The sequence below is a fragment of the Nanorana parkeri genome, unplaced genomic scaffold, assembly GCF_000935625.1.
Source record: "Nanorana parkeri isolate BGI_ZX_2015 unplaced genomic scaffold, ASM93562v1 scaffold65, whole genome shotgun sequence".
Lineage (NCBI taxonomy): Eukaryota > Metazoa > Chordata > Amphibia > Anura > Dicroglossidae > Nanorana > Nanorana parkeri.
In genome coordinates, this window is record NW_017306333.1 from 878,602 (window position 1) to 895,325 (window position 16,724).

General features: G+C 40.2%; 1 protein-coding gene across 1 annotated transcript; it reads left to right on the top strand.

Annotated features, from left to right (window-relative positions):
* The first annotated feature begins 1,787 nt into the window (after positions 1–1,787).
* BEST3 (bestrophin 3) lies at positions 1,788–16,510 on the top strand. Its single transcript, XM_018576339.1, has 10 exons — positions 1,788–1,939; positions 3,939–4,033; positions 7,014–7,247; positions 7,946–8,100; positions 9,139–9,216; positions 9,800–9,952; positions 13,774–13,854; positions 15,308–15,459; positions 15,634–16,214; positions 16,362–16,510. The coding sequence occupies exons 1-10, from the start codon at positions 1,788–1,790 to the stop codon at positions 16,508–16,510; spliced, it is 1,830 nt and encodes a 609-aa protein (XP_018431841.1).
* The last annotated feature ends 214 nt before the right edge of the window (positions 16,511–16,724 follow it).

Genomic DNA, 16,724 nt, shown 5'->3' on the forward strand with positions numbered 1-16,724 from the left:
CATAACTGGATGATGGAAGTCAGCAGAGCTTCACCTCATTCGCTACATTAGAGAGAAAGAGAAAATGTCCTTGTAAAGTGAACAGCCTATTTGCCTTTAGAGAATCAATCTCATAATCCTAAGGGATAAATCATGTACTATGATGTTCCTATTGAGATGAAAATCATGTTCTTTTTATCCTGAGCAGCATAAACAAGATCATGAAATGACAAAGTACAAACCGTTCCAGCTGAAGTAGTCTAGTTTACCATGTTCAAGACTGTTGGTTTATCACAGATCTTATTTAACCCCTTAGTGACACAGCTTAAAAAAACATTTTCGCTTCTGGGGACCGGAGAAATTTTGCCATTTTTGCTATGTTTTTTTTTTAGACTATAATTTCCATCTTCCCCATGCATTACACCTACACATATTATATACCATTTTTTAATGGACAAAAGGGCTTAAATTTGATGTGACATATGCATATATAAATTCTTATTTGTTTTGTAAAAAATAAAAAAAAAACATGTTTTCACAGTTTTGGCAATAATAATGTGGCAAACATGTTCATGTTTGGTGTAGCTAACAGAAAGTAATTTATAAGAAATTATTTTATTTGTTTGATTTATAGGTTATATCATATATGTCTGGGATTTCAGTTTATTTTGGCATTTATAGGTCACAAAATACAAGGAGTGAAATATAATTTTAGTGTGGAAGAATTTTAGAATGTGATGTTTTTCTCCTACCTTTAATAGCCTCCACGGCACCATATTTTCTTATAATTTTGTTTATTAAATTTTTTAAAATATTTTCAAAACTTTATTTTTTTATTTTTATTTTTTATTTTTAAACTAGAGGGCACTAAGCGGTTCTTTTTTTTAATTTACAGGAGCTTTGATAGGTAGTATCTCTGAGGAGAATACACTATTCTCCTCAGAGATACTTTGTATCACTTTTGTAACACACAGCCGGCTAGCTGTTTACAAAACAGGCTGTGTGACTGTCACGGCTCTGCTATCACAGCGATCAGCACAGTGACCACCTAATCTGCTGTTGAGGGTCTGCCTCGGACACAGAGAGACCCATCAACAGCAGTAACTCAATAAACTGCAGGTCCCTTCATGGACCAGCGCTCATTGTACCGATTGGCGGAATAAACCCATCACCGGTCATTAACGAACTCAACAATCGTGACGGGATAATTAATCATCGGTCGGGAATTGGTTAAATATAGCCATTTAAAATGGTCAAGTCAGCTTCATGTGCAGGAGTGGAGACACTCCGTTGTTACAGAGTTCTAATTACAGTTATTTTTGATTTATGTAAAATTGTACTAACCATGTACTTACTGTATATATATCAATATCAAGCCCAACCCCCTCCCCCCAATTTTTTTTTCTAATTATAGATGGTAGAAGGAATAGAACTCTTGCTGGGTTTTTTTTTTTTGGTGTCCAGGGCTCCACTAGAGACTTACCCTTGTTTCCTGTTCTCCGATAGCACCACAGACAGAAATAAAAATGCGTTTTTAGTAGAGTGGGTTAGGGCTAGAGCCCCTGTCAGATCTATCTGTGTCCCTGCTGCAGATTTTGCCTCACCTTCTGTCTGGTAAAACCATTGTCAGAAGTACAGGAAATCAGGGCAAATATCTCTAAAGAAAAGCCATGTAAAACTAAAAAAATTGTTTTGTCTTGGATTACAGTATCTCATACCTTTATTTGTATTGATTGTCCATTTGTGAAATGGCTTTATTCAAATACATTGTATTATTGTATCACATCTTTCAGGAGGAACATGACAAGATGACTGTTACCTATTCCAGTAAAGTAGCTAATGCCACGTTCTTTGGTTTTCACCGGTTACTGCTGAAATGGAGGGGCAGCATTTACAAGTTACTCTACAGAGAGTTCCTTGTGTTCATCAGTTTATATACAACACTGAGCGTCGTATACAGGTACTTTTTTATTTATATCCTTCATTGGAACATTATGACAGTGAACAGTGCATACTGACATGCATGCTGACAAAACTTTATGAACAATATACAGTTTTGTGATGTGTTACCTAGTGAAATTTTACTTTTTAAATAGCTGTTTACATTTTTATGGTAAAGTTTAACACTGCATAAATCAATCACTCCAATTGGTTAATAACACTATGCAATAATCTAAACTATGGGGAATCTTTGCTAATACATGGAAAACATGGTCTGGCTTTCCAAGTAGGCACTGTGCCTAAGGCCCATAATGGGCCATACGTGTGAACAGAATTCTAGCAGTGTGAGATGGTTAAAAAGAACTTGTGTTAATGCAATAAAATAGTTCCTCGTATAAACAAGTAACTTACATCAATTTTGGAAACCAAACTACCAGAGTACATTAGATATAATCCAGATGTGACCCTAGATGACCACTTATGTGACTCTGCATTTGAAGTTCAGCTCAGCATCAAATTTCTTGTTTATGAAGTCTTGAAAAACACTTCACCACCCAGTGACTTTTTATGTCACTACCAGGTACATGTGTAGTATGTCCATCAGGGAATATAGAGTTTCCTGCTGACCCATACTTCCCTAGAGTATTCCTAAACTATGCTAGTTATTCTGACTGGTGTAATGCTTGCTTAGCATTTGCAGTCATGTCTCAGACTTTTCTTAGTTTCATCACATGACTTGTCCTTCTAGTTGGATTATAATTTCCTTGGATAATGTCCAAGTTGCTCACCATTTTTTTGTAATTATATATAATATTTCATTTTATTTTATATCTTCATCTTATAAATGATTACAGGAAAAATGGCTGCTGCAATTCTGCTTCCTTAGTGAATTTTACCACACACTGCTGATTGGACAATTAAGTAGCAGCGGCACACTGATGAGATCATACCTGCGTTCTCCCCTCCTGTAAACATGTTTAATGTTAAGTTAACAGCATTGTAGAGGCAAGCAGTAGAGCCCTGACTGGATGAGGGTAATATTTCTCCCGCTACCAATGTGATTACTGATCGTGTGTTTTTAAATATTGGAGTTCAGCTTTAACAATGTTGCCCTCTCTAGTATTATAAACTTGAAAATGTGATTCTTGTGTGAAAATGTGACAATGTTGGCAGTTACCAGGGCCTCCTTCCTCCTGTTTGGGCCCCTCCAAATGGTGGAATGCAAGGCACTGGTCGCAGCTGCGACCGCTATGACCCTGTTAGTCACTGCATAGAGGACTACAAATCCCAGCAATAAATTATACAGCAATGCAGAATACCACCAGCTATAGAGGACTATAAATCCCAGCAATAAATTATACAGCAATGCAGGATACATGCCACCAACTATAGAGGACTACAAATCCCAGCAGTACATTATAGAGCAATGCAGAATACCACCAGCTACAAGGCCTGCCTGTACCAGTCTTCACCCTCTCCTGGACCCCCTGTGCCAGTCTTCACGCTCTCCAGTCCCTACATTCTATCGCCATGGCAACCCCCCGCCAATCACAGCGAGCTGCCGCTACTTCCCAGTCCCCGCCCACTCCGCTGGGTGTGTCGGCTGTGTGCGGGAGGGGCAGAGCGTGCGAGAGGGGGGTATTGCATTTGGGGACATAGGCATCAAACACTTCCAAAAGTATTGAGTACAAAAGAGTCTAACAGAGGCTACAGATGTGGCATGAAAGGAGGGTAGGAGACACGGGCCAGCTGAGAAGTGAGTGTAATATCTTCTGCTGCAGAGAACCACTTTTAGGACTGACAGGGTCATTTTAAATGCAGGTTTTACATTTATGACTGTAGTAACTGTTCTGTAAAATAAATTGATATATTTTGGATATGGTATCAGTTTAAATGTATGTTTGCATAGGTAATACGCATTAATTCCTTTATTTGCATTGTATATTTTCAGTAATGTATACAGCAGTTAAAATTTTTTTTGCTATTGCTGGTGTACATTCACCTTATTTCTGCTGCAGATTGTTTCTTACAGATACTCAAAAACGTTACTTTGAAAAACTATCCCTTTACTGTGACAAATATGCTGAACAAATCCCAGTAACATTTGTTCTAGGTAAGTGGCTGCCACCAGGGGCAAAAGCCTGCACATAACTTTTATCAGTACACTTTAAAGGAGAACTATGAGATGAGGGATTTCCACTCACCTCATAGTTCTAAGCCGACCTGTGACAATGAGACTGTCACAGGTCGGCTCAGTAGATCGGGAGGTGAGGGAACACATACCGGGTTCCCTCACCTCTCGATCCTGTCACGGCTCTCTGCCGTGACAGGGGGAGGGGCTGGATTCCCCTCTCCCCGCTCCGATCTGCCAGCGCGGACTGGCGGAACGGACGGGGGAGGGTGCGGGTACAGCTGGCTCTGCCTCTAGATAGGCAGAGCCAGCTGTCACTCACGCAGCTGGGCGGATCCCGTCATCTACGTCGAGATCCACTCCAGGTGCGGCGTCTCAGTATACGGCGAGCTGTAGCTCGCGGTATACTGAGCTTAGGGTAACGGGAGGACGCTAGTTTGTGTCCTCCCATTACCCTAAGGAGAACTATGGGGAAAAACACTGACCCCATAGTTCTCCTTTAAATGCAACTGACCCTGACCACAGCAACACTGATTGGAGCCTCTAATAAGAAAGCAGTTATGTGAGCTCAAACTAAAGTGGTCCATAGACACTTTTTAAACAAATGGCCAATTCACTGTCCATCACCCCGGGGGCAACCTCAGTATTTTACAAGCTGACTACAAAAACAACAGTAAAACACATAATACCTTATGGAGGGGCTCACAATCCAAGAGGATTCTTGGAAAAGGAGTTATTAGATGATAATGAGTTATCAGATGATTACCTGATAACTAATTTTCCAAGAATCCTCATATGTATGGAATTACTTTCTTGTGACAAAGTGAGGAATTTTTTTTTGACTAAGAGTAGAGAGATTATACTCTCTCCTATAGCCAATGAGAGCATGGTTACCACTATTCCAGCAGATGGCAGAGGAACCACCAAGGACCTTCTCTTGCAGGAGAGACCTTTTTTCTTAATGTCGGATTCTTTACCCTCATCTTCAGGAACTATACTTGGCAGCATGAATCCTGAATGGAAGATCCCTAAGAACAAATGATTGTCAAATAAGATAATTTCCACTCTCTACACAGGATCGCTTAATTCTACAAGGATGCACAATTCTTTAAAGGACCAAGAATAGATGTATAACATAAAAAGTATACATCAATCATTTATGACAATACCAGTCTTGGAAAGCAGTTATAGGATATTGTTAAGCACATGTTGTTATTTGCAATGCTTTCAACAAAGAGGTATTAAGGCAGAATGGAGCCCTAGGCAAGGTAGCAGCATTTAGCTACCCCACCAATTTTATTGACATTAATAAGGAATTTAACAGGCACATAACACGAACTGCCTACATGTAAAAACAAAAGCAAGAAAGTGCCTTTCCCTTGTGTGATATTATTTCAACAATAAAACATTTTATTAAAATCACATAAATCTACGGTTATGTATAAATCTACATAAATTATATATATCTGCGGTCACCATGAGATTTGCATGACTACGTTGCTGTACTGTATTGAAACATGTTGCTGTAAGCTAAATGTGAGTAGGTGCTTCTTGCTTTTGTTTTGACATGCTGTGTGGAGGGAATCCCGTACTCTTTATGGAGAGCAGCCATCCTTGGTGAACTTTGTGTTTGTGGGGTAAATACATTTCCTGTTGCTGCGAGTGCTGAAGATCTGCAGTGATTGTAGAGTAACTGCCTACAAGTCAGGGATGTCAGGGGAGGCAGGGGAGGCAGAGCCTCATATAGTATTATGGAGGAAAAAGCTGTCAGCTTCAAGTTTGTATCCTGACAGCTTGTTCTCCATTCAGACCAGCTTGTAACAGGTTACACAGCAGTGAAAGCCTCCCCACTGAGTAACCTGTCATGGACAGAGCGCTGCCTGTTAATTACAGGCGGTGCTGCATCCGGCTTTTGACAGCTAAGTTAGGATACACAGCAGCGGGCTTCCCCCACTGGTTGTGTAACCTAACCTAGTGAGGCAAGAGCTGCAACAGCTCCTACTCTATGTTAGAGGCTTGAGCTCTGTGGAAGATTTGGACCAATGTCAAAGCGCAATTGGTCCAAGCTGTCCAATCAAAAAAAAAAAAACCCACTGCGGACATTGATCTCGATGCCTCACCAGTGACGACCAAGTGAGAGACAGGGAGGTACCTCCCTGTCTCCTCCCTCTCTCCACATATAGCTTGCTGACCGGGTTAAGGTGGGTGGGGCTTTGGTGGGCTGGGACGGGGCGTGCTGGGGGTGGGGCTGGGGCAGGCAGGGAGAATGCTTCACCCAGCATGGAAGGTACCCCCCGCCACTGCTACAAGTGTATCCTCTCTTGTGAAATGAGAGGCAGGCAGTTGCACAGCTTTTACCAACTGCCACCCTGGAGGAGCATAAAGATTGTATCTGGGGCCCTTGGACATTCACTGGGCCTGGCCAATTTTCCTTTGTATATGGTCTGGTTCTGGCTTTCAATTCAGAATTACTTTACATGCATGTAATCTCTTCTCCTGGATATCCCTCAGAAATGGAGGTAGATATAATTAGAACAAAGAGGAAAAGAGATACATTTTTAACGCCAATGTATCTGTACATACAGCTCAATGTATACACCAAAGGCCCCTCAGGCCTGGTTCACACCTGGGCATTTTGCATCGCGTTTCACTGAACGGAATAACGCGCTAAAAACGCGAAAGAAAACGCTCAGGTGTGCGCCAGTGAAACGCGCGTTTCACTGAACGGAAAACGCGCTAAAAAAACACGAACAAAACGAGCTGAAAAACTAGCCGAAAAAACACTCAGGTGTGAACCAAGCCTCAGGGTTCCTGCAGACATTTGTATGTGCATCTTGGTTTGAATAAAGCAGCTTTTCTCATTGGTTAGTCAACTCTGATTTATGAACTTTTTAGTTTAAATGTTGTGCAATTGTGAATGCTATTTACTTTATATACATAAATGCCTTTGATTGTCTTGCAGGTTTTTATGTTACTCTTGTGGTGAACCGGTGGTGGAATCAGTTCGTGAATCTTCCATGGCCAGACAGACTCATGTTACTCATCTCCAGCAATGTGCACGGAAGAGATGAGCATGGACGGCTACTTCGCAGGACACTCATGCGTTATGTGAATCTCACCTCATTACTTATCTTCCGTTCAGTCAGCACTGCAGTGTACAAACGATTCCCAACAATGGACCATGTTGTAGAAGCAGGTAGAAGAACTGCATTTTACTTACATTTGGATGCTGTAAATGATCTAGGTCTTTTGCTTGCAGCTCCCATGATCTGCACCTAAAATATGCAATAGTGAAATTAAGGATATTGACAGATGTTTCGTGTCCCTATTCTCAGACATACTTTTTGATATTAGGCTTTTTCACATAAATACCAAAAACCATTTCTCCCAAACTGCATGTTAATGTTTACCCCAATTATTTGTTGCCAAGCAACCGGTTTGCATTATCCTCGGTCACTGCTACTTGATTTCTATTGTATTTGGTGTTTTTAATTTCTTAAGTTTTTTAGTTTTTCCTCTTCTCTTCTCTTCTCATGCCTTGCATTTTATTTTGAAGCTTCTTATTGTACCCCTTCTAATGTTAACCACTGCATTATGCTGGAGCACTATAAATAAAGGATAACAATAAATATAGTTAAAAAAACACCATAAAATCCCAGCTCATTAGACACTTGGCATACAAGAAGAAATATTATTGATATAAGCTAGATATTGCACCTTTATCTTGGCTACCAATGTACTTTGCTTGCTTTTAGGACCAATCTTTCTGTTTTGTTGACCACAAGCTCTCCAGTATATGGCTATTAACTCAGTGCTTGTCTAGGTTCAGAGTTACTAATTATCATTATAATACTACTTAAGCTATATATATTTATTTTCTTTGTTTTTAAATAGGATTTATGACAGCAGATGAGCGAAAAATATTTGACAACCTTCAATCTCCTCACCTTAAGTACTGGGTACCAGTTGTCTGGTTTGGAAATTTAGCTTCAAAGGCCAGGTCTGAAGGAAGAATTCGTGACAGTGTTGATCTTCAAATAATACTGAATGTGAGTCAGAAGCATATATGAAAGCCAAACCGGCTATTGATTAGCATGTTCTGTATGAACCGATATTATGTAAGTGCATTTTGTGTGACTCCTGGCTGCTTTCTTTGTGGACAACAAGTGAAAAACAAGTGCAAAATCTAGTTTTGCTTGGTTGCATGGGACATATTCTTGCATTTATCTGATAATCATCTTATCTTCTCCAGCAGTGTCAAATTCTAAATCTTTATAGAGTGTGGCACTAAAAAAGATGTTTCTGCATAAAAAAATTGCTTTCAGCCATAAAATAGTTCCACGATTACACAAATAATTTTCTGTGCTGCTTGGCTATGCTCCTGTTCTGTATCACATTTTATTTAGAAGTGCTGTTGTCACATTTTTCTTTGATTTGGATCATTAATAATTAATCAAGTACGGGGGAAGGCCGAAGGACATATCTGCAGTAGGGAGGACGCACAAACACCATGACATGTAGGACAGCAGGGAAAGCCAATGTCAATCATGTAAAGCAAGGTTCACCAGGTGATGTAGCAGCATAGCTGACTACAGTCACACTGTGAGTCGGCAATTCGGCTGGCATTTTCTACTAAATGAGTGTGTCTGCATGCATAAATCCAATATGCTTTAATTAGGGGAATTGTATAAACTGACAACTTGGAAAATCAAGTGATTTGACTTGTTTGTGAGTCCTGTGTCATCATTAAAACACTCTTGCAACATCATCAAATGCCTATCTATTTCTATTTCCTCATGGATAACATAAGAAAGTTAGCAACCTTCCACTTAGCTTCTCAGGCTAGTAGAGTGGATCAGAAGCTTATCAAAGCTCAACTGAATTAGAAAAGATGATACATCCAAAGCTTTCCATATTGACAGTTTATATTGTTAGACATGTACTGCTTGAGTTTAATAATGTTCCCAGGCACATTCGGCAGCAGTTAATAAGCAGATATACAGGTAGTGCTTGCTCTTTGTTTGGTTAGTAGCATACAAATAATGCTGTTAATTTATTGGCTGTTACTAATCTGTGCTTTATCTCAGGAGATGAACCGCTACCGGTCCTGGTGTGGTCTCCTTTTTGGCTATGACTGGGTCGGTATTCCTCTAGTGTACACACAGGTAAATGCACATGTTAACTTGCACAAGAGCATGTATACTCTATTCAACTTTTTTAGGTATGTAATATGTAATATGTGATAGACATCAGATAGATGTAAAGAGTCTTTTCAGTGGGTGGTAATGTGTTAAGAACATTGTTTCTACAGTATAGATGGGTACAGCCTTATTTGCTCATTACATACTCAGACTTAAGTACTACATGGTGGTATTGCTTCACAGCTTTATTCATTAAGCAAACCTATGAGTTGGCCAACTGAGTCAAATCAATACAGTCTATGTGTGGCATACACAGTATATCTTATCGCCACAGTTGTTAAGAAGGGAGGTAAAGTGACTGCAAATTGAGTGCTGCTCCCTCTAGTGGTTAATCTACAAATTGGTATATAATATATTAACAAAAATATGGAGGACTAAGCATTGTTAATGCTAAAGTCACATAAAAATGACTAAACTATAACAAATACTTCTATAAAAACTAAAAAATATATGCTAACTGGAAATACACTATACTTTTTGTTTAATTGTACAACTGTTTTAAATTGTTAACAGTTAACACAAATCCATGGCACTGTATGCTTTTTAGGTAGTAACTCTTGCGGTATACACTTTCTTCCTCGCCTGTATTATTGGACGTCAGTTCTTAGACCCTAAACAAGCCCATACAGGACATGATTTGGACCTCTACATTCCAGTTTTCACGCTGCTTCAGTTCTTCTTCTATGCAGGCTGGTTAAAGGTGAATTCTCTCTCTTTCTCTGTCTGTCTCTCTTTATACATTATGTATGTTTGTATATCTATATATATATATATAAAATACAAAGGTATTAGAGGTGGTCAGGTGTTCCATGGCCATATGAAAGCACAAGGTTGCTGTATAACTACTTTTATAAGAAGCTTGCCTGTTCAGTGTAATGCCTGATACTGTTTTCATTCTAAAGAAAGGTGGCTGCAATCTACAGCAAGGTTACACCAAGGTTACTAGGTTGCTGTGGTTGTTGCTGGGTTGCTGTTGTTGCTATTGGTGATTGCTTACTAGATGTTGTGAGCAGTGAAGAAATTGTTTATTGCCATCAGAGTTCAATGTGTAGTTAAAAGAATGGTGCAAAGCTGAAGATTTTAGCTATATTAGTTATGATTTTAGCAGGCAGTCTGATAGTAAGCTGTACAAAAGAAATGGTCTGCTTCCCTCACACAAGGTACTCACATACTTAGTATGGAATTTGGGAGTTTTTTTGGACAAGCATTTAAACTTAGAAGTAGGGGCAGAAATTTAATTGAAAGGAACATTTCTGTCTCAGCGAGTATAAAGGGTTTGTGTTTCCATGGACCTGTTGAGGGGTTAGTTAATGCAGTTAAAGATTCTGGTACTAAAAATCTAACAGTAGATAGCAGTTTTTGTCACGTCAAGTGCACCAATGTTCATTGTTTAGGTAACAAGCTTATGTCTAGGGATAACTTGATCTTTGGTGCAAAAAACCTATACCATGGTAAACACAATGCATGAAAGACAGAGTAGGAAAGAGGTGAGGCGTAGTTGCCATTTATGTCAAGAAAAGCATAAAACTAACATGTATTAAAAAACAATGAACTGCTTAAAACTCACTAGGCCTATCTACAAACCAGAGAGGGATCTTTCCTTAGCATTGGTATAGTATTCAGCAGTGGCGTCACAAGGGGGGTGCGGCCCGCACCCGGGTGACACCATTGGACCGAACTCCCGACAATATCAGGAGAGAGGAGGGGACCTGGCGGCATACCTTATCCCGCCAGGTGACTGTCCCCTCCTCTCTCTGCCGGCGTCCCTCACCAAGATGGCCGCCGGCAGGTATCAGAATACTACCGCGTGTGCGCGATGACGTCATCGCACACGCGTGTGGTGACGTCACGCGCATGCGCAGTGACGTCTCGGCGGGGTGACACTCGGTTACCGCTCTTGGTGTCACCAGTAAGATTGGTCCAAGCAGTGGAAACTGCAGTTCAACATTTCTACATGCAAAATAATGCACTTAGGGAAAAAGTACTGTCCAGAACTATGGAGGAAAAAGATGTGTGGTGCTTCACTAGAGGGATCAGCAGCAAGAGGACGAAGGTCCTGATTTTCCCATATTAAGTATTAGTTAGACCTGATTTATAATATTGTGTTCAGTTCTGGAGTCCTCACTTACGAAAAGATATTCATAAGATAGAATGAGTGCACAGACGGGATGGAAAGAAAAAACTCCATGCAGTGGGCATCCCCTGCATTGCCAGGGTTAAATGTTCACTAACTCTAGGAGTAGAAGCAGAGACTGTATTAGTGATCACATTCCTGACTCGGGCAGGCTGGCACTCTCAGCTCCTCCCTGACCCTCCTGGCTGTGGTCAGTCCCTTGGTGTAATCATATACAATGTAGGACTATTAGTCCTGCATTGTATGTAAGGAAGTAGGCATGCGACCGCAGGCTAAATTGCTTTGTGAGACTGGTCACACAGATAAAGGGATCCTGTTGGAGCAAGGAATATTGTACGTATTATACTTTGTTTCTTTACCCCTATATTTTATTTTATTTTTTATACATTTTTTTATTGTTTTACATATTAAGGCACAACGGTGCACGCTATTTGTGTCCAAGCAGGATCCGGAATTGTGTAAAAGTGGGAATGGGGGTTATTCCACAAGGGGGTGTCTGGAGAGATAACTGTAGCAGCCCCAGGACACCAGGCCAACCCCGTGCGCCAGGCCCTGATAGTAGTTCGCATGGATGGAGTGAGAGGGTAGGGGGCTCTCGGTCCTCTATATAGTAGGCCCTTCAGTGCCTCCACCGATTTCAGGATGGCCGCTTCCAACATGACCGAGGAATTGTTTACATCAGCCGAGAGCCACCAGTTGGCCGTGACCAGTTGGGTAGCCAGGAAGTATTTATGGAAGTCCGGGAGTGCCAAGCCTCCCTGGGTAGTGGGGCGCATAAGGGTCGTGAGTTTATACCTCGGGGGCTGAGTCCCCCACAGGAAGGAGGAGATAATTTGATTAATTTGATGAAAATAGGGTTTAGTTAACCATACCGGAGAATTACGAAAAATGTATGTGAATTTGGGCAATATCTTCATTTTAACTAGGTTAATCCTCCCCAAGAGGGATAAAGGTAAGTTCGCCCACGCCTTCAGTCTCTGTCTCATATCACCTAGGAGCGGGAGTATGTTAAGTTTGATAAAATCCTGAGGCATGCCGGATATCACCACCCCCAAGTACCGAAACGAATCCACCCAGGCAAGTTGCGTGACTGTTCTGTGTACAGATCCGGCCTCCACATCAATTGGGAACAGTATTGACTTATGCCAGTTGACCCTGAGACCTGATACCTTCGAGAATGTAGTGAGGACCTCTAGTGCTCCTTGTAACGAGGGTCCCGGAACCATTGAGAAACAAAAGCAGGTCGTCCGTGTACAGCGCCACCCTCTCCTCCAACCATCCGACCCTGAGACCATTACCCCTATATTTAATGAGCCTTTAACCCTTGCACTGTGGAGAGCCCAACTGCATAGGTATGTTTTTTCATGGACATGGAGTTGGGCTTTAAATGCATTAGCGGTGTGAATAAGATTACAGAGGGCAGTATTTTAAATACATAGTTAAGATCAAAAACAAGGAACATGACCTCAAACTAGCAGGTGGAAAGTTCAAAACTAACCTTAGAAAGTATTATTTTACCAAAAGAGTACTTGATGTTTGGAGTCAGTCAACAGTAGGTCAATTGAAAGAAGAACTTTAGGAATATAGAAAATTAACCCTTGCAGTGGGGATACCCCTGCACTGCAAGGGTTAACTGCTCATTATGGTCTAGGGCAGGGGTGTCAAACTCAATTTAATCGTGGGCCGCATCAACATTATGGTTGCCCTCAAAGGTATCTGTAATACTATTTAAATGTAACTAATCTTTATCATAATTGACTCTGGATTCGATTATCACTGGTTTTAGTAATAACATAATACCTAGATCTGAAAGTATAAGTCTAGGAAATGGCCTGGTGGGCCGGATTCGGCCCCTGGGCCTTGAGGTTGACACATGTGGTTTAGGGGCTCAAAAATAAAATATACTCACCTAATCCTGCCTGGTTGCAAGATTGGTCCCTGCAGCCTCTTTTCTGTTAGTCCAAGCACCACTGATGTAATCACATCTAATGCAGGTTAATTTACCGTCGGACAAACCAAAGCTGGAGAGGAAGGGGAGAGAGGTGTGCACTGGGAGAGGAAGGGGAGAGAGGTGTGCACTGACTGTCACAGGACTGAGGATCAGGTGAATATATCTTTAGTATTCTAGATCCTAGACCAAAATGAGCAGTTAACGCTTGCCGTGCAGGGGTAGGCCCACTGCATGGGTTCATGTTTTAAATACCTGGAGTTCCTTTTAAACATGCTTGGGACAAGCATAGTTCTATACTTTTTCTGCTATTTCTCTTCTATGCTTCTGTGTTTCTAATCATACATGTAGCATAGTCCTTAGTATTTACTATGTTGTAACTGTTAACAAGTATAAACTTTGCAAAAATTTGTTTCCGTTGTCTTAAATTTTATTACAGGTGGCTGAGCAGCTAATTAACCCTTTTGGTGAAGATGACGATGATTTTGAAACTAACTGGTGCATAGACCGAAATTTACAGGTTAGGAATTTTCGCATGAGAACAGCTATCTGGGCTGTTCTGAAGTAAAAATACACAGCCTATGTGGTGTTATTTTGGAGCCAGGGGGATGTTACATGGAATGTTATAGGGTTGCATGGACCTGAGGTTTATAAACACTTAACTGATGACAAGACTTACCTGTTAATTTTACCAGTTTATTTATGAAAAGAAGCATGGTCTATAATTGGCTCATGCAGGTTTAATTTCATTTTGTCTAACTTCAGAACAGCACAACACTAGTTTCGACACCAGTTCAAAAAATTGTATTCATCCATATCACAAAACATGGCCAACGTAAATGTCCTTCTCAGTGAATTCACACATTTACATTATTGGTATTATTCCATTGTGCATACATTGCTATTTTTGCTGTATGGATGGAAAAAAAGTTATTTCATTTCCATCAATTCTGGACTGTTCTGCAGTTAATCCATTGCTTGGGGGGCTACTGATGAGCTTTCTCAACCTATTAGAGCATTGAACTTTGCTATTATAAAATTGTTAAGGGTTTGTTCTTAACAACTAGAGATGTGTTCATTAAAGCACAATTTACCTATGTAACATTTGTCGTGCAATGTGTATTGTATCAGTTATGTTTGATAGCCCCTCTACACCTTTTTCCTGGCTTTTTATTTTACAGTGTCCCTCTGGTCCTGCCCGCTTTTTTTATTTTGCTGGGGGCAAGTGTTATTGTGGGTGTAAAGAACAGATGTCAGCTAGAATCACCCTGCCATATTTATAATTGCAAGTCATGCACAATACAGTACTCAGCAATGTCAGCTACCAGTGTATGCAGGGGTGTCTCAACAAAATGTTATCTCTTGCTTTGGAATTCACCAAGATCCTTAGCAATTATCATAGTTATATGTACTAACAAGACCTTTGCTTTTCAGTCTCTGTATGCATATAATAATGAATTGAAACCATGTAAGAGTTGGGATTGTCCAGGGCCACATCTCAATTCTACGGCTGTTTGTGATTTCCAACAACAGAATATCAAGGCATAGTCATTGATGTAAAGCATTCAAGCATGGTGGAACCAAAGTGAAATCTGTTATTTTTACATGTTTTTATCTCCATTCAGATTGGTTTACTCTTGTGTGTGAAGTTAAGGGAATAAAGCTGAGTATTTTTCTGGAGAATAGTTAAGTATGATGTTTTCTCATTAGTTGCAAATGGAAACAGTGCCTTCTTTAAAGGGGTTTAGGTACCCTGGGACCATGTTTATGAGTCGTCTCATTGTGTGGGCAACTGTACCTACAAGAAGGCGCTAAGAGAATGCTGAATCAAACTTTTACACAATTTTCCCCTCAAACTACTTCCTTATCCTTAGCTAAGGTCATGAAATAGATTCCAATATGCATATGAATCTGTAACACTATAAGCTTTATTCTGGGTTTATAAATATATATAAATGGTTTATTGCTTTCAGGTTTCCCTTATGGCTGTGGATGAGATGCACATGAACTTACCAAAAATGAATAAAGACATCTACTGGAATGACTCTGATATGCGACCACCATACACACTTGCAGCTGCTGACTACTGTATTCCTTCATTCATGGGATCAACAGTCCATATGGGGTAACTATCATTTCCACAAAGCAACACAATCACACACAAACATTCCTAAAAAAATCCACATAAACAGTGTATGCCCACCTTCATGGTATTATAAGTCACTCGTTTATACTGACTGTCACCTCATTCTATGTGAAAAGTAATACATTCTTTTGGTGCTTTCTCCACCTGCTGTAGACTGCCTGATTCTGTATTTCTACGTGAGGACTGGCTGCTGGATGAAGAGAAGCACAGAAGACAAAATTCTGTTCTCCGAAGAGTCAAGAGGTTCCTAAGTGTCCATGAGCATCCTGAATCTCCTGTCAGAAGTGCTATCAGTCGACAGGAAAGTGATGCATCAACTATATTTTTTCCTAGCGAAACTAATTACATAGCCAGTTTCCATGATGTTCCACTTAGAAGGCCATATTCTCATGGTATTAAGAGGCATGAATCTATGGATAAAAAGCCTGGCACCCCTAGAAGTGATCTATCAGTTATTCGGGAGGCTAGTACATCAAATATTTCAGAAAGACAACCATCAAGGGTGAACAGTATTACACCAAACTCAGCTTTACATGTCCCTGAAGTGGTGGTTACTACAACATTTGAAACCCCAGTTCAAAATGTTGCCCCACAGCAGTCAAATCCTTCATCTATATCAAATAATGAAGAAAATACTGAATGTGTTCAGAAAAACATTGAGCAACCAAGTTCTGAAATTATTTTTAAACAAGATATTCAGAAACAAGAGTCAGTACAAGTTCCAGTGAATACAGGTGAGGAGAAACTAGAGCAAGTCACTAAAGAACAGCAAATTGCTTACCATGGGTTAAGTGAAACTATATTCCAAACACAAAGTCATTTAACATATTTACAGCCACCAAGGACATCCCTGCACAATATTTCAGTTTCTTTGACTTTAGAAAAGAAAGTGCCTGCTGAAAGCAAAAGTCCTGCTTCAGATAGTCACCTAAATCCAAGTGAAGATTTGCTGGATTTATTGAGCCACATTGACACCAAAGAAACAGACATTGTCGATTATCATGATGAAAAGAATGATGGGAATAAATAAGATAATATACTATGAATCCTAAAAATGTAAACTTGCAGTTCCATAACAAGAGCATCTGCCTAGCAAGAAAAAGACTGTAATAACGCACAAAATATCACAGATATTTTCAGAACTATCTTTGTAGTCAAGCTACTGACATGGTCCTTTCATACTTGTAGTCAACATGGTGCAATTTTTGCTGGAAGCAACACGGTCCATTTTTAAAACACAGTGC

Bases quoted from the DNA above. Each gene is read 5' to 3' on its own strand.
- BEST3 (XM_018576339.1), top strand. From the start codon at position 1,788: ATGACTGTTACCTATTCCAGTAAAGTAGCTAATGCCACGTTCTTTGGT. The intron at 4,034-7,013 runs GTAAGTGGCTGC...ATTGTCTTGCAG, and splicing joins CCCAGTAACATTTGTTCTAG to GTTTTTATGTTACTCTTGTG. The intron at 13,855-15,307 runs GTTAGGAATTTT...TATTGCTTTCAG, and splicing joins GCATAGACCGAAATTTACAG to GTTTCCCTTATGGCTGTGGA.